Raw genomic sequence first — 24,886 nt, 5'->3', positions numbered from 1 at the left:
CCTAGTGAACCCCATAAGTGTAAAGGGACCACAGGATATGGATATCGTGTCATTTTAAAGAGAGTGAATTCAATGAATGTGCTGGAACCAGGATCCTAGCAAGTCAGAAGGGAATGTGGGAAATGGGGTTCTGGTGGAGCTGGGGTTCAGTGAATAGAAGGCAGTAAGCCCAATATTAAAAGTTGAGCCACATGCTGAGCCATTGGAATTTCCATAAAGCTTGAGGCAAGGTTTGAGTGCTCCCGAAACAGTGCAGATTACAACATCCTACTGCAAGTCTTGAGACATGCTCTGGTGATTAATGCAGAGCTCCTCCAGAGCTGTTCAGGCAGTGGGTGAGATAGTTGGAGCAACTTGCCAGTGGTCCGGAGCGTCATTCCTCTTGAGCAGCCATTCTCAACCTTTTGTAGCTATGACCAACCCCCATCCTCAGGACTGCTCAAAATTTATGGGCCCCCTAAAGTTTAGTTGTTCTTCTTCTCTCCTACCGACTACATTAAAATGTGTGTCTCCAAAGACTCGCAAATTTCTACGGGTGTACTGTGGAGAGGACCTGACTGATTGCATCACTGTCGAGTATGGAGGTGCCAATGCACAGGTCAAGAGAAGGCAACAGATGGTTGTAAACTCAATCAGAGCCAACATGGGCATTAGTCTTCACTCCATTAAAGGAGAACTACAAGAAGTGTCCCTCAATAAACATTATTCTTAAGGACAGGATCTATGAGCATTTGGAGAAGTACAGTCTACTCAAGAATAGTCAGCATAGCTTTGTGAAAGGAAGGTCACAAGCCTAGTTGAGTGTTTTGATGAAGTAACAAAAGAAATTGATGAGCTTAGGGCAGTAGAGTGGTGTATGTAGATTTTAGTAAGACATTTGACAAGGTCCCCCATGAGACACTCATTCAAAAAGTAATGGAGCATGGGATCCATGGAACCTTGGCTGTATTGATAAAAAATTGGCTCGCATATAGAAAGTAGAGAGTAATAATGGAAGAAAAGTATTCTACCTGGAGGTCAGTGACTAGTGGAGTTCTGCAAGGAAATGTTTGGGGACCCTCTGCTCTTTGTGATTTTTATAAACGACCAGGATGAAGAGGCGGAAGGATGGATCAGTAGATTTGCAGATGATACAAAGGTTGAAGGAGTTGTGGATGATGCTAAAGGTTGTTGTAGGTTACAAAAGGTTATAGACAGGATACAGAGTTGGGCAAAAAAAGAGGCAGATGGCATTCAATCCGGATAAGTGTGAGATTATGCATTTTGGAAGGACAAACCAGAGGCTGAGTATAGGGTTAATGGTCGGTTACTTGAGTGTGGATGAACAGAGGGACCATGGGGTTCAAATCCATACATCCCTGAAGGTTCACCATGCTAGTTGATAGGATAGTTAAAAAAGCCTGTGGCTTTATTAATAGGGGGTTGAGTTCAAGTCAAGAGGTCATGTTGCAACTCTACAAATCTCTGGTATGACCACACTTAGAGTATTGTGTTCAGTTCAGGTCACCTCATTATAAAAAGGATGTGAAAACTATGGAGATGGTGCAGAGGAGATTTATCAGGATGTTGCCTGGTTTGGAAAACAAGTCTTATGAGGCAAGGATAGCAGAACTGGGACATTTCTCTTTGGAGTGTAGAAAGATGAGAGGAGGCTTAATAGAGGTCTACAAGATTATGAAGCTTGGACACCCAGTGTCTTTTCCCAGGACAGGAATAGCAAACACCAGAGGACACATGTACAAAATGAAGGGAGGGAAACAAAGGGAAGGCATCAGGGGTAAGTTTTTAAAAACAGAGAGTTGTGGGTGCCTGGAATGCTTTTCCAGGGATTGTGGTGGAGGCTGAATCATTAGGGGCATTTAAGAGCCTCCTAGACGGTCACATGGATGGAAGAAGAATAGAGGGTTATGGGGAAGGGAGGGTTTAGTAATTTTAAGGCATATATGGGACAGCACAAAATCGAGGGCCAAAGGCCCTGTACTATGCTGTAATGTACAAAGAAAGCAACCTCTATCCTCAAGGACCCTCACCACCCAGACCATGCCCTCTCCACACTGCCACCATCGGGAAGGAGGCGCATGACCCTGAAGACAAGTACCCAATGGTACAAAAACAACTTCTTCCCCTCTGCCTCAGATATGTGAATGGACAATGAATCACAGCCACAACCTCACTCTTCTCTTTTTTAGCACTAATTTACTTTATTTTATTTTTTTAAATTATAGCAATTTTGCATCTGTAATGCTGCTGCAAAACAACAAATTTTGGGACTCATGTTCAGGAGAATAAATTCTGATTCTGATAAACATTTTATGATTTCAATACTTGCCCCCCCCCCCCCCCCCTTAAATGTGATGTGGCCCCTGGGGTGGGGGGGGCCACATAGCCCCAGTTGAGAATGGCTCTTCTTGACTGTTTATTCTTTATGCCAAGCACATCAAGGAATAGTTGTGGGTCATCTCCGTGGTTAAGGACACATATTGGGCAGGCTGCGTAAGGATGGCAGATTTCCTTCAATGTTTTTTTGCAAGATTTTAGTTACTTCATGGTCATCATAACAACATTTTTTTCAAAATGTATTTATTGAGCATCAAAAGCAACCAGCATATTTTACAAATGTACATTGTGCTCCTATTTTCATATTTCTTTTGTCATAACAACCTTTAAACTGTTCTCAATTAATTAAGTTCTCAGCTGCCATCGTTGGATTTTGACTCCATAACTGGATTATTGTTCATGTAACAATTACTGATGTATGGAAACTTGCATATGTAAAGCATGGACGTGGAATTGAGCAATGTGTGAACCAGTGAGGCAGATTCTGCAGTTCATATAAAATGTGCATTAGAACTCCCTACTCATTTAACAGCTGTGAAAATTAAGAGTGCAACATCTAGAGTTACATTAACATTAATGTTAATGAGACATTATGAGTGCAACATTTAACACCATCATCCCCTCAAATCTGATCAGCAAACTCCAAGACCTGGAGTCATTGGAACCTGGATTTCTTCACCTCCAGACCAAAATCAGTCAGGATTGGTAAGAAAGTCTCCTCCATAATCTTCATCAGTACCAGAACACCACAGGGCAGTGTTCTTAGCCTCCTGGTTGACTTGCTATAGACCCATGACTGTGTGGCTCGGTATGACAACAACACCATCTACAAATTCGCTGTCGATACCATGGCAATGAATTGTATAAAAATGGGTGATGAGTCAACATACAGGATGGAGATTGAAAACTTGGCCGAATGATGTACCAACAACAACCTCACACTCAATGTTACCAGAATCAAGGAGCTGATTGTTGACTTCAGGATGGGAAAACCGGAGGTGTACAATCCAGTGACTGTGAGGTATCGGGTGAAGAGGGTGAGCAAATTTAAGTTCATGGGAGTCACTATCTGGGAGGATCTTTCCTGGATCCAAAACTCTAATGGCATCATTAAGAAAGTGCATCAGGAGTTTGCGGAGATTTGGTATGACAACGGAAAATCTGGAAAATTTCTACAGATGTGTGGTAGAAAGTGTGCTGACCAGCTGCATCACAGTCTGGTATGGAGATACCAGATCCCTGAGAGTAAAGCCCTGAAATAGGTAATGGACACAGCCCAGGATATCTCAGGGAAAGCCCTCCCCAACCATCAAGAACATCTACAAGGAACACTGTTGTTGGAGAGCAGCAGCAATTATCAAGGACCCACACCACCCAGCAGACACTCTGTTCTCGCTGCTGCCATCAGGAAAAAGGTCTCGGTGCCACAAGACCCGCACAACCAGGTTCAGGAACAACTGCTCCCCCTCCACCATCAGACTCCTCAACGACAAACTCAATCAGGGGCTCATTTAAGGACTCTTACTTGTGCATTTTATTGTTTTGTTTTCCTCTGTATGCAGACAGTTTGTTTACTTGTGTAAATTGGGTAGTTTTTTTTTGCACAATCAGTAAGAAGTAATTCTGTCTCGTCTGCAGGAAAAAGAATTTCAGAGTTGTGTGTGATGTCATGTATGTACTTTGACAATAAATTTGAATTCTGAAATCGAGTGGTTTATTGAAGCTGATAGCCCACATAGAGATACAAGCATAATACTTGGAGAACAAGTCACGAAAGTCACAGTACGCCTGAATATTTTTCACAAATCTGTGATGGCATCTCTTTTATGGCAGATGACATTTTGTAAGCATTTCCATTCAAAGTATGTCGTCTTGATCTTCCAGTCACATCCCAGTTTGATCGTCCACCCCAAACCTCACCAAAACTCAACATCACCTTTCACTTCTCCAATGAGGCCCAAGAAACAATGCCCAATCTTCACATTATACACTTTACCAACTTCTGATCTCAGTGCTAAGTTTAATAATTTCAGGTTAGACTCACTGCATTTTTCGATAGCCATTGCAAGTACGAATTCTCTTACTACCATTTACACCTAGCCTGGAGTGAGAAAGAAAATTCTACAGGAGGTGGTGTCTCAAGAAAGCAGCCTCTATCATTAAGGTCCCTCACCACCCAGGCCATGCCCTCTTCTCACTAATACCATCAGGACACAGGAGCCTGAAGACAAACATCCAATGGGTACAGAAGCAGCCTCTTCCCCTCTGCCATGGACAATGAACCACAGACACTACCTCACTTTTTTTGCACTAAATGATTTTAAAAAAATATGTATTCATGGGAATGTAATTGACCTGTATAGCATTTGTGCACCTGTAATGCACAATAATGCTGTTGCAAAACAACAGATTCTGGGACACATGTTACATCAATAGATTCTGATTCTGAATAGCCAAGAGTTTGTTGAGCTTTAATTTATTTTGATTTGCCATTGGTCTAACCACACATAACTAACAATTACAGCATGGAAACAGGCCAATTTGGCCCTTCTAGTCTGCACTGATCCAAGTACCCTCCTCTAATCCCACTTACCAGCTCTCTGCCCATATCCCTCCATCCCCCTCCCATCCATATACTTATCCAACTCTTTCTTAAATGACAAAATTGACCCTGCCTCCACCACCTTTCCTGGAAGCCCATTCCACACAGTAACCACTCTCTGAGTAAAGAAGTTCCCCCTTATATTACTCCTAAACCTTTGCCCGTCAACTCTCAATCCATGACCTCTTGGATCCATCTCTCCTACTCTCAATGGGAAAAGCATTTCCACATCAACTCTATCTATCCCTATTATTATCTTAAAACACCTCTATCAAATCCCCTCTCTAGCCTTCTACATAAGGAATAAAGACCTAATTTGCTCAATCCCTCTTTGTATTCCAGATCCTGAAACTCAGGCAACATTTTTGTCAATCTTCTCTGCAGTCTCTTTATCTTGCTATTATCCTTCCTATAAATCAGTGACTAGAACTGCACACAGTACACTAAATTTGGCCTCACCAATGCCTTGTACAGTTTCATCATTACTTCCCAACTCCTATATTCTATGCACTGATTTATATAGGCAAGCATACTAAAAGCCTTCCTCACCACCCTATCCACATGCACTCCTACCTTCAGGGAACAATGCACTGTTATTCCTAGATCTTTCTGCTCCACTGCATTCTTCAACACCCTCCCATTTACCACATATGTCTTGCTTTGATTATTCTTTCCAAAATGAAACACCTCACACTTATCAGCATTAAACTCCATCTGCCATCTTTCTGCCCACTCCTCTAAGCAGTTTAAATCCCTTTGCAATCTTTGAAAACCCTCTTCATCATCCACAATTCCCCCTATTTTGGTATCATCCGCATATTTACTAATCCAATTTACCACCCCATCCTCCAGATCATTAATATATATGACAAACAGCAACGGTCCCCATACCGAACCCTGAGGTACACCACTTGTAACCGGCCTCCATCCTGACAAACAATTATCTACTACTACTCTCTCTGGCACCTTCCTTCCAGCCACTGTTGAATCAATTTGACTATCTCCACATTAATACCCAAGGACTTAGCCTTCCTAACTAACCTCCCATGCGGAACCTTATCGAAGGCCTTTCTGAAGTCCACATAGGCCTAATGGCCTGTTTCCGTGCTGTAATTGTTATGTTATATGTTATGTTATCCACTGCTCTACCCTCATCAACATTCCTAGTCACCTTTTCAAAAAATTCAACAAGATTGGTCAAACACAACCTTCCACACACAAATCCGTGTTGAGTGTCCCTGATCAAACCCTGACCCTCCATATACTTATATTTACTATCTCCAAGAATGCTTTCCATCAATTTACCTACCACAGACATCAAACTTACATGCCGATAATTGCTAGGCTTGCTCCTCGAACCCTTTTTAAACAAAGGAACCACATGTGCAACATGCCAATCCTCTGGCACGATACCCGTCTCTAATGACATTTGAAAAATCACTGCCAGAGCCTCTGCTATTTCCTCACTAACTTCTCTCGATGTCCTGGGGAAAATCCTGTCAGGACTTGGAGACTTATCCACCTTTATATGTTTCAAAAGCTTCAGTACTACCCCTTTCTTAAACACTATAGTCTCCATATTTACCCCCTTTGCTTCCTTTACCCTGCACAGTTCAATATCTTTCTCCTCAGTAAATATTGAGGAAAAGAAATTGTTCAAGACCTCCCCCATCTCTTTTGGCTCCACACACAGTTGTTCTTTCTGATTCTCTATTGGACCAATTTTGTCTCTCACTTTCCTTTTGCTATTTACATATTTGTAGAAACCCTTTGGATTTATTTTCACCCTGCTTGCTATAGCCACCTCATACCTTCTTTTAGCTTTTCTAATTTCTTTCTGAAGATTCTTTTTACATTCAATATAGTACCCAGACATCTCCTTTTTTCCCTGTTTCTTATATTTATTGTAGTACTCCCTCTTTTTTTGAACCAAGTTTCCAATATCCCTTGAGAACCACGGCTCTCTCAAATTTTTAACCTGACCTTTCAACCTAACAGGTATAGAAAGATGTTGTACTCTTAAGATCTCTCCTTTAAAAGACCCTCCATTTCTCTATTACATCCGTCCCAGAAAACAAATTGTCCCAATCCACCCCTTGTAAATCCTTCCACATCTCCTCAAACCTAGCTTTTCCCCACTCAAAAACCTCAACTCTGGGCCCAGACCTATCCTTTTCCATCATTACCTTGAAGCTAATGCCACTATCACTGGACCTGAAGTGTTCCCCCACACATATCTCTGTCACCTGACCCATCTCAATCCCCAACAGTAAATCCAACACAGCTCCCTCTCGAGTTGGTACCTCCACGTATTGATGTAAAAAGCTATCCTGCACACATTTTACAAACTCCAACCCATCCAGCACTTTCACAGAATGGGTTTCCCAATCAATAAAATCCCCCACAATCACTACCCTGTGCTTATTACAAATATCTGCTCTCTCCCTACTAATTTGTTCCTCTAATATGGTCCACAATGATTGATAGGAGGAGACTGATGCAAAGTGAGACGATGGACAGGGTCGTTACTGACCACGCCTTAATTGTATAAATTCAGAAAAGTCCCAATGCAAGAGAGGTTCATTCGTAGATGCAGAACATGCAGTTATGATCGCGATTATACATGATAGACCACTGATATTTCATCTTACTGAAGTCAAACAACTAAGGATGGATTCCTACCCTACAAGTTTCACGGTTACTATTTTTTAGTGTTCATATACATCACTTTGTGTTCAGGTGATGTTGCTTGTATCTTGTGCAAGGAAGTGGCTGGGCTGGATGTGGTCATGGGGTTTCTCTCCAGGTCGGAGGTTATACTTGGACATGACAAAAAATGCACATGTGATTTGGGCATTATTGTGGGCACCCGGGGGGCAGAACCCAACCTGGCACTTGGCACCAAGGAACCCAACCTGGTGCTTGATGCCAAGGAACCCAATCTCACACTCGGCACCAAGGGGGTTTTGCTGGAATGGCTCAGTTGGTAGTGCCCATGAACACTGGTCAGGGTTGACATAGAGTAACAACTGTTATTTGAGACATGGTGCCACAAACTCAATGGTGTGGAAGTTAAGTGCTGGGAACTAGAAGACCTTAATGGATAGATGCTTGGCAGCTTAACATGACTGGACAATGCGACAGTGGAACCATGTGGTGTGACGGCCTTTATTGTTCTTCTGAATGTTCTCAGCACCCGCTCGCTCTTCTGTTTCTCATTCCTGTGCCTGGTTTCCTCCTTGCGGAGGTGTTCCCGATGCTCTTGGATCATTTGCTTCCTGATGTCAACCAGGTTCCTGTTCAGTTCGGAAATGGGTTTGTGGGAAAGGAGAATGGAAAACATGAGGCTAATAAAAAGAAATTATTGACAAATGTGCTTAAAAGAAAGCAGATTAATCATAACTTTTTAAAAACAATCAAATGCATGAGGGAGGGGCTATAGAGGAACATAGAGAATCATAGAACATTACAGCACAGAAGCAAGCCCTTTGGCCCTTCTAGTCTGTGCCAAACTATTTTCTGCCTGCTTCCATAGCCCTCCAAACCCCTCCCATCTATCTACCTGGCCAAATTCTTTCTCAAATGTTAAAATTGTCTGCATTCACTACTTTAGCTGGCAGCTCATTCCACACTCCCACCACTTTCTTTGTGAAGAGGTTCCCCTAGATAATCCCCCTAAACCTTTCCCCTTTCACTCTTAATCCATGTCCTCTGGTTTGTATCTCACCTACCCTCAGTGGAAAAAGCCGACCTACATTTACTCTGTCTGTCCCCCTCATACTTTTAAATACCTTGATCAAATCTCCCCTCATTCTTCTATGCTGCAGGAAAAAAAGTCCTAACCTGTTTAACCCTTCTCTGTAATTCAGTTCCTGAAGTCCGGCAACATCCTAGATAATCTTCTCTGCACATTTTCAATCTTATTGATATCTTTTCTGAAGTTAGGTGACCAAAATTGCATAAAATACTCCAATTTTGGCCGTACCAATGTCTTATACAACTTTCCATAATATCCTAACTCCTCTACTCAATATTTTTATTTATTAAGGCCAATATGCCAAAAATTATCTTTACAACCCTAACTACCTGTGTCTCCACTTTCAGGGAATTATATACCTGTATTCCCAGATCCCCCTGTTCTACCGCACTTCTCAGTGCCTTACCATTTACCGTGTATATCCTTTCTTAGTTTGTCCTACCAAAATGCAACATCTCACACTTGTCTGCATTAAATTCCATCTGCCATTTCTCACCCCATTTTTCCAGCTGATCCAGATCCCTCTGCAAGCTTTGAAAACCTTCTTCGCTGTCCACAACGCCTCCAATCTTAGTGTCATCTGTATATATACTGAAGAACACCATGGATGAGCTTCCAACATTGAAGCGGTAAGGACAGATCAAGCAACATTGGACTCAATGTTGGAGAAGCTAGATGATCTCATCAACATTGGAGAGTTTAGGGTCAGTCACCCTCCAACGTTGAACTCTTCATTGGTGGAGAAGTTAAAAAAAATCTCAAATGCCATCAATGTTGAAGATATTTCTTTTTAACAATTGAATTAATTAATTTTTGCCCTGTATATCAATATACAGTGAAAAAGCTTTTTTTCAGACAGTAAACTTATCCTTTAGGACAACAGGTAGTTCAAACTCAAAAGTGCAATGTGTAGTGTTACAGACAAAAAAAGTTAAAACAGGACAAATGAGTTACTAATGGGAGGACCATTCAATAGTGTAAGTTTGATAACAGTGGGGAAGAAACTATCCTTCAACCTGTTGGTGACAGGTAACAAACTCATGTATCTTCTGCCTAATTGGTGGGAATAGAGGGAGGATGGAAGAAGAGAGTGAGTCCTTTAAAATGTACTCCGCTTTCCTGAGGGAGTGGGAAGTGTGGATGGACTTTGTTGAAGGGGAGTGATGGCCTGAGCTGTGTTCCCAACTCAATGTAATTTCAATATCATTTTGTGATGCAACTGAATTTATTTTGCTTCACAATGTGGTCCACAGGCAAGTTCATATAGTACGATTTAAGCAAGGTATTAAATTTAAAATTATTTTTTTAACTTTTAAATTTAGACATACAGAACGGTAACAGGGCATTTTGGCCCATGAGCCCGTGCCACCCAATTTACACCCCATTAACCTACACCCCCAGTACGTTTCAAATGGTGAGAGGAAACCGGAAGTACCGGGGAAAACCCATGCAGACGTGGGGAGAACATACACACAGAGAGCGCAGGATTTGAACCCCAGTCCTAATTCACAGTGCTATAAAGTCATGGCGCTAACCACTCCGCCAACTGAGCCACCCCAATAAGTAGAAATTCCGCCTAGCCCACAGGAAAAAGAATCTCAGGGTTGTATGTGATGTTATGGATGTACTTGGACAATTTTGAACCATTTCAGGGAATGAGCAATTATAGACTGGCATTGTGGCAAGACTGCACAACTTTTAGACAACCCTATTGGCCATAGAATGTACAAGATTATCGATACTTTCTGATAACTTCAAACATCCTTTGAGAAAATATGGAAAGAACAACAAATTAACATTTCTTTTTAATAAAATAAAGACTTAACATAACATACAGTGTTTTTGGAGTTAACCTCATCTTCTCTCCTTTTTTTTTGCACTAGTTGACTTTAACTCCCTGCATATCACCTGACTTATCAAAATCTATGCATCTTGAGGCAAAATGAAGCTAGTTTGAAAAGAGAGAAGGAACAATTTAGTGTGAAGATAAGGTAAGTTAGTTTCCTCTTTTAGAATCCCAATATTACCTCCCTCACTCATTCCATTCACAGCAAGATGTCAGATTGTGGTTCAACACCAAGTCAGTTTGAGCAGAAATTTCCACAAACTGAATACAATAAAGCAAGATGCTGTAAATGCTGGAAACACTCAGGTAGTTGGGATCTGTGGAGTAGGATTATTATTTCAGATAGGCATATATTTAAGGAGAGAGGGAAAAGGTTTAAAAGGGTATATGGAACAAGCTTCCTGTGGAGGGTACAACTGTAACATTTAAAAGATATTCCAAAAGGTTCAGGAAAACCCTTCGTATCCGGCATCCATGGTGATTAGTAGATGCTGGCTGTGAATTTTCTGGTTGCTTGAGACTTGCTCTTTCAATGCCTAGCTAATATACCCACATTAAGAATAAACAGTTTAAAAGACAAAAGGAAAAAATAACAACTGTACTTACCTAAACAAACTTTATTTGCATGAATATATAAATCTTAAAGCATTTTACTTTATTTTCAGTCACATTCTTTGAAAACAAATTAACTGTCACTGCATCTGCAGGTTCCTCCGCCTTCCACAGAGCTGCCCAAAAGATGAACAATAACATCATGGATAAAGTAACCCCCTTCCCCCCCAAGCTTACATATAAAGCCTCTGACCAGGGTGATTCTTACTAAGCAGGGATAAGGAGACACTTTAAGAGAGTCACCCCCAACGGCGAGCGGCATCAACCTGGGCAACGCCATTGCTGCTTCACTCAACTTAATTCAAACAGCTGCTATGAGCAATGCATGACCAAGACACTCCGCTGTCTGAATATTTGCTCCCATCGTCACCAAAATGTATGTGTTACTTCAGAGAAGTTACTTTTACAATTTTAAACTTATGGTTTTTTTTTAACCTATTATTTTATTCTCATTTACTTTAATTTTTTTTAAATTTATTTTCCTCAATGTTTTTGCCAGTTGCTTGAATTCTGGATACTAGGGGTTTTTACTGTTACTGGATAGGAAACGTTTGGAGGGACATAATGAGTGCAGCCAAATGGCACTCCTTGGGTAGATATGGGTGTTGGACTGAAGGCCTGTTTTCATTCTGTAAAACTGTAACGTTTTGAAGAAAGCTGTTCCATTAGGTCATTTCCTCGGAACAAAACCAGGATAAAAATGGTTTAGAAAGATATGGATCAAGCCCAGGTAAAATGGGACAAGCTGAGAGTGACAACCTGGTTGGAGCGGACAAGTTGGGCCAAAACATTTGTTTCTGTATGTATCCTCCAAAACTCCATGATCAATTACTGCACAAATCTGCACCATAGTGTGGCCATTTTGACCTTAGAATACTGCAAATGACAAGTCATGTGGAATCAAAAAAACATAAACAAATTGAAGAGATTGGAGAAGGTCTGTTTTTTAGAAAACTAAGCAGTGACCTTGATAAAACATATATCATTCTAAGAGGTGGTTCTCATCATGATGGCCATGGCCATGGTGGGCCACAGCGTGTTTCCATGAAGTGTTTAAAAATGTTAAATAAAATACTTTAAATTAAATAAAGATGTGTTTCTTACAGAGCTGCCTTTAACTTGAAGATATTGCTCCATCATTATCACTAGTGGGTGTAGAGTGCGTCAAAAGAACCAAAGACTTGTTGATCCAAACCAAGGTTTTTATTAAATAAGTCTGGAGCATATCACAAGTAGGTCGACCAGTCCAGAATGACCTGGTCTGGCTCGGAGCAATCCTTTAAGACCTGCCAGTAGGTGTGGCTACACTCTCAGCCAATCACAGTCATTCTACACTACAATCTGTACATAGATAGAATCTGTACCATCACAGTGGGACATGGCACTTTAGGCTGGAAGCCAGGTGGGCCTTAGGCCGAAAAAGATTGAGAACCATTGTAAGGGCTTGAGATGAGCGGGGAAGTCATGAAAAAGATGTTATGGCTACAAAATAAGCAAGTGTGGGTTGAAATTTATTCTCTCAGTCAATAGTGGATCTCTGGAATTCTCTGCCCCTGAGTGGGATGGAGTTCAGATCATTAGCCTTATTTAAGGTGGACCTCGTCAAGTTTTTGAAAGATTGGGAATTGAGAATTCTGAGGAATTGGGATGGAAGGGGAGTTGATGCCATCATACATCAGCCATGATCATATTGAATGGTGGGGCAGGGTTGAGTGCCCAAGTAGCCTACTGCTGCTCCTATTGCCTTGTGAGAATTTTTCATTAAAATTTGGACATTCAGCATGGTAACTGGCTTATTCGGCAGCCCAATTACACCCAATTGACCTACAATCCCCGATATATTTTGAAGGGTGGGAGGAAACCGGAGGACCTGGAGGAAATCCATGCAGACACGGGGAGAACGTACAAACTTCCTACAGACAGTTCAGGATTTAAACCTCCATCCTGACTACTGGCGCTGCAACAGCGATGTGCTAACCGCTGTGCTAATCCTAGATATCCTAAAAGGGATCAGAAATGAATCTAAAAAGATACTTTTGAGCCATTTAATCCCTTCAATGATGTTTCTCTGAGCTCCCAGTGAACTAACTTGTTGAAAAAGAAAACACTCCCCATGTGGAATATCAACAGTGGATATTTCATTGGACAATTCCCTACCTGTAGTCAACTGCTCCAGTATTTTTCTTATCAAGTTTGTTGATTAGTTCCTCAACCTGAATGAGATCCAGTGGAATATTGTATTGTTTAAAAACAAGCAATGAGAGACGCAGAGCTCTATTTTCAATCAATTTCTATAGTGGTCCTTACATGGAAACAGCACACCTTCATAATGATTCATTCAGCCCATCCTCTTTCTGGACACTAAAAACTGAAATTCCCACCCTTGCAGTTCCATAATGTGTACTTTTTTTTTTACAAGACCCTCTCTCCATTCCCAACCTGTAAAGCTCTTCAGAAGTCAGTGATGGGCACGGTCAGATTTCCTGCTTTGTCCATGTTTCGGAATAAATCGGAGAGTCGAAGTCTGTGCTTGTCAAGGTAATCCTACCAGAAAACAATACCACAAGTCAGGGACAACTTTTAATGCATTTACCTGTGTTGCCATTGAAATATATAACCATATAACCACTTACAGCACAGAACAGGCCAGTTCGCCCCTACTAGTCCATGCCGTAGCAAATCCCCACCCCCCTAGTCCCACTGACCAGCACCCGGTCCATACCCCTCCAGTCCTCTCCTATCCATGTAACTATCTAGTCTTTCCTTAAATGTAACCAATGATCCCACCTCGACCATGTCTGTCGGAAGCTCATTCCACATCCCTACCACCCTTTGCGTAAAGAAATTTCCCCTCATGTTCCCCTTATAATTTTCCCCCTTCAATCTTAAACTATGCCCTCTCGTTTGAATCTCCCCCACTCTTAATGGAAAAAGCTTATCCACGTTTACTCTGTCTGTCCCTTTTAAAATCTTAAACACCTCTATCAAGTCCCCTCTCAATCTTCTATGCTCCAGAGAAAAAAGCCCCAGTCTGCACAACCTTTCCCTGTAACTCAAACCTTGAAATCCTGTCAACATTCTCAAGAACCTTCTCTGCACTCTCTCTATTTTGTTTATATCTTTCCTCTAATTTGGTGACCAAAACTGTACACAGTACTCCAAATTTGGCCTCACCAATGCCTTGTACAATTTCATCATAACCTCCCTACTCTTGAATTAAGTACTCCGATTTATGAAGGCCAACATTCCAAATGCCTTCTTCACCACACCATCTACCTGAGTATCAGCCTTGAGGGTACTATTTACCATAACTCCTAAATCCCTTTGTTGCTCTGCACATCTCAATAGCCTACCATTTAATGTATATGACCTATTTAGATTTGCCTTTCCAAAATGTAACACCTCACACTTATCTGTATTAAATTCCATCAGCCATTTCTCAGCCCACACCTCCAGCCTTCCTAAATCACCTTTTAACCTACCGTAATCTTCCTCACTGTCCACAACACCACCAATCTTTGTATCATCCGCAAACTTGCTTATCCAATTCTCCACCCCTACTTCCAGATCGTTAATATATATAACAAACAATAGTGGACCGAGGACCGATCCCTGAGGAACTCCACTAGTCACCGGCCTCCAATTGGACAAACAATTTTCTACCACTACTCTCTGACACCTCCCATCCAACCATTGCTGAATCCATTTCACTACCTCCTCATTTATACCTAATGCCTCCACCTTTTTTCCTAACCTCCTGTGGGGAACTTTGTCAAAAGCTTTAATAAAGTCTAAATAGACAACATCCACAGCTTTCCCTTCATCAATCTTTTTTGTAACCCCCTCGAAAAACTCCATCAGGTTTGTCAAGCATGATCTACCCCTGACAAAACCATGCTGATTACTCCCTAGCAATCCCTGTACCTCCAAATATTTGTAAATACCATCCCTCAGAACACTTTCCATCAACTCGCCCACCACAGACATCAGACTCACGGGCCTATAATTCCCAGGTTTACATTTAGACCCTTTCTTAAACAGCGGAACTACATGCGCCACCCTCCAATCCTTTGGCACTACCCCCGTGGCCAGTGACATCCTAAATATTTCTGTTAATGGCCCCACTATCTGTCCACTAGCCTCCCTGAGTGTCCTTGGGAATATTTTGTCCGGTCCCGGAGATTTATCCACCTTTATCTTTTTCAACACAGCCATCACTACCTCCTCGGTTATCCTTATATGCTTCATGACCTCCCCACTATTTTTCTTCACCTCAACTGGTTCAATATTTTTTTCGCTAGTGAATACCGAGGCAAAGAAATCATTCAAAATTTCCCCCATTTCCTCTGACTTCTCACTCAGCCTACCCTCACTATCTACAAGGGGTCCAATTTTATCCCTCACTAATCTTTTACTTTTAATGTACTTATAGAAACCCTTTGGATTTATTTTTACTCTGTCAGCCAAAGCCTCTTTGTGCCTTTTTTTGGCCTTTCTAATTTCTTTCTTAAGATTTCTTCTACACTCCTTGTAGTCCTCCTTCAAATTGTCAGCTCTCTTGTACACCTCTTGTACACCTCCCTTTTTCTCCTAACCAAATTTCCAATATTCCTCGAAATCAAAGCCTCCGTATGACTTCCAGCCTTTCCTTTGATCCTCACTGGGACATAACTACTCTGTACCCTCAAAATTTCTTTTTTGAATATCCTCCATTTCTCATTTACACCCTCACCTGAAAATATCCTGTCCCACTCAATACTCCCCAAATCCCTTCTTATTCCTTCGAAATTTGTTCTTCTCCAATCCAGAACCTCAACTTTAGGCCCCTCCTTGCTCCTCCCTAAAACTACCTTAAAACTAACAGAATTATGATCACTAGACCCAATTGGATCTCCAACATTAATGTCTGATACCTGACCTCGCTCGTTCCCTAACAGGAGATCCAGTATTACACTGTCCCGAGTCGATTCTTCTACTAATTGATTCAGAAAACAATCTTGAACACATTTAACGAACTCTAGCCCATCCAGCCCTCTAACTATATGGGTATCCCAATCAATGTGAGGGAAGTTAAAATCTCCCATGATCACTACCTTATGATTCTCACACATATACGTTATCTCTCTACACATTTGTTCCTCTAGTTTTCTTGACCCATTTGGTGGTCTGTAATACACCCCTATTAGCACCCTCATGTCTCCTTAACCCCTCAATTCCACCCAAACAGCCTCATTGGAAGATCCCTCCAGAACATCTTGCCACCTCACAGCAGTAATGTCCTCCTTAACAAGCAGAGCAACTCCTCCCCATTTTTTACCCCCTGGTCTATCACATCTAAAACAAATGTATCCTGGAACGTTAAGTTGCCAGACCTGCCCCTCTTGTAGCCAGGTCTCACTAATTGCCACAATATCGTGACCCCAAGTATCTGTCCATGCTCTAAGCTCGTCTACCTTGTTCACGATGCTTCTTGCATTAAAATATATGCAATTCAGAGAATGAGCCTCACATACATTCTCTTGTACACCTCCCTTTCTCATTCTCCTGAATTCCAACGAGTACAGCCCAAGAGCTATCAAATGCTCCTCTTATACCCCTTTCATTCCCAGAATCATCCTTGTGAACCTCCTCTGAACCCTCTCCAACATAGCACATTCTTTCTTAAATGAGGAGCCCAAAACTGCTCACATGACTCCATGATGTCTCACCAGTGCCTATTAAAACCTCAAAAGCACATCCCAGCTCTAATACTTTATTGTTTCTGATGTGAATGCCAGCACTGCATTTGCCTTCTTCACCACCAACTCAACATGCAAATTTACCTTCAGGTTATCCTGCATGGGGGAGTCACGTGATGGAGTAGTGGCCGGTCGGGGAACTCCAGCCCTCTCCAGAAAAGTTTAAAAAAAGATAGAGAAAAAACAAAGGCACAAACTTAAAAACCAAAACAAAGTGAAAGTAAAAGTGTGAAGACAATGGCAGCGAAGAAAGAAAAACCAAAAACAACGGGAAGAAAAGAAGAAGGAAAGACGTCGGAAAAAGAAGGTGAAGGCCTTACCTGTCTGAAGAGGCCCGCCGCGGAGAGAGAGGCCCACTCCCTCAGGTCAGTGGAAGTCCCGGGCTCGAGACTACAAAAATGGCTCACAGAGCAGAGTAAAAGTGCACAACCGCGCATGAAAAAAAGACACACTGACGGGAGGGGGGAACAGCTGCGGAGTCGATCTCCACAGCTGAGAGAGACACCTGCAGCACAGCAACAGGAGCAGAACACAGACAATATCGACAACAAGAAAGAAGAGGGTAAAAAGAAAACAAGGAAACAACAGATGGTCAATCCAGAGGAAGAAGAAGAAGAAGAACAGAAAGAAGTGGAAGAAGAAGAGAAAAGCAAGACAATGGATGTATCTTTTTTAAAGAATATATGGAATCAGTGAAAGAATGGCAATTACAAGAATTTAATGAGATAAAAAGAAAAATTAAGAATGCAGAAGAAAGAATGAATAAAATGGAAGTGGCCATGTCAGAATTGGCAAAAAGAGTGGAAAATATGGAAAAACGAGAAACATTTGTAGATATGGAAGTAAAAGACTTAAAAGAGAAATTAGAAGAATCTAATAAAAAAGCTAAAGAAGCACAGGAGCTGTTAGCTCAGAAGATAGATATGATAGAAAACTATAATAGAAGAAATAATATAAAGATAGTGGGCCTTAAGGAAGATGAAGAAGGCAAAAATATGAGAGAATTTATAAAAGATTGGATCCCCAGGGTCCTGGGAAGACCAGAATTACAGGAAGAAATGGAAATAGAGAGGGCACATAGAACATTAGCCCCAAAACCACAACTGCAGCAAAAACCAAGATCCATTTTAGTAAAATTCTTAAGATATACAACAAGAGAAAATATATTGGAGAAAGCAATGAAGAAAGTAAGAGAGGACAAAAAGCCACTGGAATATAAAGGTCAAAAAATTTTTTTCTATCCAGACATAAGTTTTGAACTCCTGAAGAAGAGGAAGGAGTTCAATACAGCAAAAACGATCTTATGGAAAAAAGGATATAAATTTATGTTAAAGTACCCAGCGGTACTTAAAATAGTTATTCCAGGGCAACAAAACAGACTATTCTCGGATCCAGAGGAAGCAAGGAAATTTGCAGAACTACAAAACAAGCAGAGAGATGAAGACATGTAATAAGAGTAAAAATGACCACGATCTATATGTATGTGTGTAAAGGGGTATATGTGTGTGTATATATATAGTGTGCATACATGAATGTATCCATATTTAGAGGAAAATTATATATATAGAGTATAGACAAGAATTAATAAGGGAGGGAAAGGGAATAGAGGGAATAAGGAGGGAATTAAAAGAGTGACCTTTGTTACATATGAAAATTGAAATCTTTTCTGGGGGGGGCTGGGTGGGGAGGAGTTACGGTCACTGCAAAATCAGCTGACGTTTGCGAGTGAATTCACAAATCCAAATGGAGAGGGGAGATGTGGTTGTCCGACAAGGGATAAAGGACAACTCAGGAGGGGGAGGGGAGATTGGGGTTAAAGAAGTTTTAAATAGGAGAATAGGGAAAATGTTTGATGTTTTAGAAATGTTGTCTTATAAAGTGTTCAAAACAAGAAAGCAGAAATGGATAAGAAGGAAAGGTAATGATGGAGAAACGGAAAGGGAAGATAAACAAAGTATAAAATGGCTACGCTGAACTATATGACTTTAAATATTAACGGAATACATAATCAAATTAAAAGGAAGAAACTGCTAAATTTACTGAAAAAAGAAAAAATTGATATAGCATTTGTGCAAGAAACACATTTAACTGAATTGGAGCACAAGAAATTAAAGAGAGATTGGGTAGGACACGTAACAGCAGCGTCGTATAATTCAAAAGCAAGAGGGGTAGCTATATTAATTAGTAAAAATGTGCCAATTAAAATAGAAGAGGAAATAATAGATCCAGCAGGGAGATAAGTAATGATAAAATGTCAGATATATTTGGAGTTTTGGAATCTACTCAATGTATATTCACCTAACGAAGAAGATCAAAAGTTTATGCAAGATTTTTTTTGAAGATAGCAGATATGCAAGGGAACATATTAATAGGAGGGGATTTCAACCTGAATTTGGATTCAAATATGGACAAAACTGGGGAAAAAATTAACAGAAAGAACAAAGAAACCAAATTTATAATTAAATCGATGGAAGAAATGCAACTTTTGGATATATGGAGGAAACAACACCCAAAGGAAAAGGAATATTCATATTACTCGGCTAGACATAAAACATACTCAAGAATAGACCTATTTTTGTTATCAACTCGTATGCAAGATAGAGTAAGAAAAACAGAATATAAAGCTAGAATATTATCGGATCACTCACCCCTGATATTGACAATAGAGTTAGAGGACATCCCTCCAAGAATGTATAGATGGAGATTAAACCCCATGTTACTTAAAAGGCAGGATTTTAGAGAATTTATTGAAAGGTTATCCTGCATGAGGACTCCCTTTGCATTTAGGTATTTTTAATTTTTTTTCCCATTTCTTCTACTGAAGTGCTTGACTGTACACTTCCTGACATTGTATTTAATTTGCCGCTTCTCCATCCATTCTCCCAATCTGTTTAAGTCTAACACTACCTGTAAATATACTTCAGTTGTTATTGGTGTCTTATATCTGGGAGGTTGCAATCAATAAGACTTTCATTCCATCTGTACATTGTACTTTTGTATATGACAATAACCATCATACATTCATATTACTATATTCATAAAGGTTTACATCAGTAAGCTTTCTTACCTGGATCACCTTCATCGGATCAAGTCAGTGGGTTTTCCCCCCCAGCCACAAAGCCACCAACCCCTCGGAATTCAATCTGAAACTGTGGACGATGATCAGTAACGTTCTTCAGCAATTCTATGAAGGTTTCATTCACCAGTACATTCTGCAGTTGAAGTAGTAATTTTCATGTCAGGCAAGGGAATGTTCTGATATCGGACTATCTGCAAAACCTCCATAAAGAAAACTTCTGTCATCTATCTCACTTCAATTTTCTACCATGTGGAGTAAGTTAATTCACTCCAGTGATGCAACATGAAAAGGCACTGATCTTATGGCTTGTTTCTTTCCCTCTCCACAGATTCTGCCAGTGTGTCTCTATGGTTAACAACACATTCCAATTCTGCTTTCTCTGCATTTCTTTGCTAATTGTGTTCAGTGTTCAGTTAATCCTTGATCAATTGATAGTATACTTACTGGATGCACCTTAGCACTGTACGGGAGCTGCTCGATTCTAGTTTGACAGAAGTTGCAGAAGGTGATGAATACAGCTCAGAACATCACGCAAACTTCCCTCCCCTTCACAGACTCCATCAATGTCTCCTGCTACATGGGAAAGGCAGCTGACACACTGAAAGCCTTGATGCTCTCTCTTCTCCTTCCTGCCATCAGAGAAATGACTCAAAATGATGAGAGCACACAACAACAAGCTTAAAGACTTCTCTGCAGCCATCAGGCTCCTGAATGAACCCCGTAACAATGCAATCACACTGCCCTTGCTTGGTACTAATTTATCTTCCTTTTCATTATGATATAATACTCTGTAATTTGTGGTCTTTACATATTGTGTGAATGTCTCTTCTCAGATGAACCCATCTCAATGTATTAGGTATTTTGTATCAAAGAAACTTAATACTGAACTCTAGTTCAGTAACAGCATTAATCTAAATCTCAGGAGCCAAGTACAACCTCCAACAATAGCTCATACTCTTCAGTACTCATAGAAGATTTTTCTTTTGTCTTCATTCTTTTTTCTGGTGGTCTGCCCGATAATTCACAATCCAGTTGGTTTGCTTTCTCTTGTACCTGTCCAAAGTTGTTATCTTTTTATTTTCCTTGCCTAAGAACCATTCTCACCCACCCCACCCCAGTCACAGCCTCTTCCCTCCACCTTCCATCAGGTAGAATGTACACGAGTTTAAAGACAAACCTCCAGATTCAAGGACAATTTCTTTCCTGCTGTTATCAGACTCTTAAATTGAATACTTACTGTTAAAAAATTGTACTCCTGCACTGTTCTAACTTTTCTTTTGTCCATTCTCAACATTCTGTCTTTGAAACATTACACCTTGCATTTTTGTTTGTTACACCAGCAACTGTGCTTAAGTATGGGTTGACTTGCCTGGATAGCACATTGAATCTCAGTACATGTGACATAAACAATTAATATTATGTTTTTACCATTAGTTCCTTCCTTTATCAGAGAACTGAAAGAATCCATAAACTGAATCTGCACCAACTACTAATACCCAATTTATGATAATCATACACTTGTGGCGGCACACCACTAGGCAGGTGAACCGGCCCCATTTGTAATCCATGCTGCGGGGTAGCTGGCCAAAATGGCGCCGTCGGAAGTTTCCCCTTCTCAGCACAGGGCTCAGAAGCCCACGCTGGGGGACCATGTGACATCAGTGCCCCCAGCGCGGTTCTCAACCAGGTCCGGGCTGGGAGTACAAGTCCAGCCCAGCAGCCTGTAATAAATCAGTTCTGCTCACTGAGCTCAACCTGTCTGGTTGTGTGTTCTTTCAGTAGCGGTGTAGCTGCTGCTACAATTGGTGACCCCGACTCGTTCAAATGTCTTTGAACCCATCATGAGCGAAACTGGGATCAGTGCTATAGCCGTCAAGCTGCCTGACTTCTGGGTTCAGGAGCCGGAGATCTGGTTCGGCCACACGGAGGCTTATTTTCACCTCAGCCAGATTTCATCCAACACGACCAAATTCTACCATGTGGTCGCTGCCCTGGACCAGGCCACTGCCAAATGCGTGCTGCACCTTGTTCAGCACCCATCCACCGAAGACAAATATGAGACCATCAAACGAGTGCTCACCGGATCCCTCGGACTATCCAGGCACTAGTGTGCCGCTTGGATGCTGCACCTTGACGCCTTGGGGGACAGGTCCCCGATGGAGTTGATGGACGTGATGCTCACGCTCATGGGTGATCACACCAACTCACCAACTGCTCACTCTTCAAGCGCATTTTCCTCGACCATCTGGCCAAGGACATCCGGCTGTTACTGGCCCAAGAGAGCTTTACCGACCCGAGGAAGGTCACTCAGAAGGCCCAAGAGTTATGGCTCGAGCGATTCCCGGAGGGCTCAGCGGTACAGCAGGTCATGAAGCACAGGCATGACCTCACCAAGCCTGCCCCTAGTGCTGCAGTAGAGCATCCGGCCCCTGCAGGGGCCACCAACAGCATAACCAGGGGTACGGCATCCGCTCCAGGCCTCTGCTTCTACCACCAGTGCTGGAGAGCCAAGGTTCGGAAGTGTCATCAGCCCTGTTTGTTCCAGGGAAACGAGCAGGCCGGCCACTGTTAATGCCTGCGGGACTCCTCTACCTGCGGGACTCAGTCAGCGACCAGCGGTTTCTCATCGACATTGGGGCACAGATCATCCCGGCCACGGCTATCGAGTCCAGGAACCGACCTCGAGGACCTCCCCTCCGTGCAGCCAACGCAACAGAGATCCGGATGTATGGAGACAAGACAGTCCACTTCCAGATCGGCTGACGAAAGTTCTCGTGGAGGTTCACCATCTCGTCCTTTCCGACCACCATCCTTGGTACCGACTTCCTCCTCGCCCACGGGCTTCTGGTGGACATTCGGGGTAGGCACCTGGTGGACGCCTGTACTTTCCAGGCCGTTTGCCTCAATGTCTCCCTCACAGAGCAGCCACAGATGGCCACGATCAGCATGCCCAGAGACGAGTTCCAGCGAATCCTGGACAAGTTTCTGACCCTCCTCAAGCCACAGTTCTCCGCTGCCTCGCCGTGCCACAGGATGTTCCACCACATCCCCATCCAGGGCCCACCGGTTCACGCCAAGGCACGCCGGCTCCCGTCTGACAAGCTCCAGGTGGTGAAGGAGGAGTTTTCGCATCTTTTGGAGCTGGGGATCATTTGGCGGTCCGACAGCCCATGGGCCTTGCCGCTCCACCTGGTCCTGAAAGCCTCTGCCGGCTGGCGCCCCTGCGGAGACTATTGATGGCTCAACGAGGCGACAGTTCCTGACCGTTACCCCATCCCTCACATCCAGGAATTTACGGCCAACCTGCATGGTGCGAGGGTTTTCTCCAAGGTTGACCTGGTGCACAGGTATCACCAAATCCCGGTGCACCCTGAGGACATACCCAAGACGGCCATCATCACCCCCTTTGGCTTGTTTGAATTCCTTCGCATGCCGTTCGGGCTCAAGAATGCCGCTCAGACCTTCCAGCGCCTCATGGACTCAGTGGGCAGGGACCTGGATTTTGTCTTCATTTACTTAGATGACATCCTCGTTGCCAGCAGGGATTGGGCACAACACAAGGCCCACCTGCGCACCCTCTTCTCATAGCTGGTCAACTTCGGCCTCACCATCAACCTAGCCAAGTGCCAGTTTTGGAAAGAGTCCATGCAGTTCCTGGGCCACACCATCATGGCCGAGGGAGCCATGTCCACTGCTACAAAGGTCACGGCTATCAAGGAGTTCCCACGTCCGGACAATCTCAAAGGGTTGCAGGAGTTCGCGGGTATGGTCAACTTCTACAACCGATTCATCCCGGGAGCTGCACGCATCATGCAGCTGCTATTCACCCTCATCGCAGCCAAGCACAGAATGCTCACCTGGACCCAGGGCCTGCAGTGCATTTGAGACCACCAAGGACACCCTTGAGAAGGCTACCATACTCGCCCACCCGCACACCGACCTGTGTATGGCACTCTCCGTCAATGCCTCTGCCACAGTCGTCGGCACCATCCTGGAGCAGAAGGTGAATTGACAATGGAAGCCGCTGGCATTCTTCAGCCGGCTTCTCCGCCCACCAGAGCACAAGTATAGTGCTTTTGACCGTGAGTTACTGGGCATGTACCTGGCGGTGATGCATTTCCGCTATTTCTTGGAGGGGAGGACTTTCACCATCTTCACTGACCATAAACCCCTCACTCAGGCACACGCAATGGCAAAGGACCCCTGGTCGGCCCGCCAGCAGCATCACCTCTCCTTCGTGTCGGAGTTTACCACTGACATTCAGCACAAGGCTGGGAAGGACAACGTGGTCGCCGATGCACTCTTGCGACCGGCCATCTGCGCACTGACGCCCGGCCTCGACTTCGACCAGCTCACCTGGGACCAGAAGTCTGACAAGGAGATGCGAGCCTTCAGGACTGCCATCATGAGACCTCTCGACTCCGAACAGCGGAAGCCCCATTCTGTGCGATGTCTCCATGGGCACCTCGTGGCCAGAGGTCCCCCAGCAGTGGCGTAGGCAAGTCTTCCATCACATCCATGATCTTTTGCACCCGTCCATCAGGTCCACGGTCTGGATGGTGGCAGAGCGGTTCGTCAGGCATGGGCCGCGGAAGCAGATCGCGGGCTGGGCCAGAACATGCATACATTGCCAGATGTCCAAGGTACACAGGCACACCAGGATGCCCGTGCAATTGTTCAAGCACATCTGGGAATGTTTCAGCCACATTCACATGGACAGAATCGGGCCGTTACCCGTTTCCCGGGGCAACCATTACCTGTTCACAGTGGTGGACCGCATCACTCGTTGGCCCGAGCCGATCCTGATGCCGAACACCTCTACAGACACCTGCTCCCATGCGCTGTTGCACGGTTGGGTCGCCCGGTTCAGCATTCCGAATCACCTCACCAGCGATCGGGGCACCCAGTTCACCTC

The 24,886-nt window shown here is 43.0% G+C and overlaps 1 protein-coding gene across 1 annotated transcript in view; it reads right to left on the bottom strand.

Annotated features, from left to right (window-relative positions):
• Positions 1-7,640: 7,640 nt before the first annotated feature.
• The window catches only part of LOC138752841 (leucine-rich repeat-containing protein 74A), an 80,052-nt gene continuing 62,806 nt past the window's right edge, over positions 7,641-24,886 (bottom strand). The window contains 5 exon segments of the mRNA XM_069915464.1: positions 7,641-8,235; positions 13,312-13,399; positions 13,596-13,698; positions 19,960-19,984; positions 19,986-20,104. Coding sequence (XP_069771565.1) covers positions 7,641-8,235; positions 13,312-13,399; positions 13,596-13,698; positions 19,960-19,984; positions 19,986-20,104 — 930 coding nt within the window.

Source organism: Narcine bancroftii, chromosome 2 (genome assembly GCF_036971445.1).
Source record: "Narcine bancroftii isolate sNarBan1 chromosome 2, sNarBan1.hap1, whole genome shotgun sequence".
Taxonomy (NCBI): domain Eukaryota; kingdom Metazoa; phylum Chordata; class Chondrichthyes; order Torpediniformes; family Narcinidae; genus Narcine; species Narcine bancroftii.
This window is presented reverse-complemented; position numbering and strand designations above follow the sequence as displayed.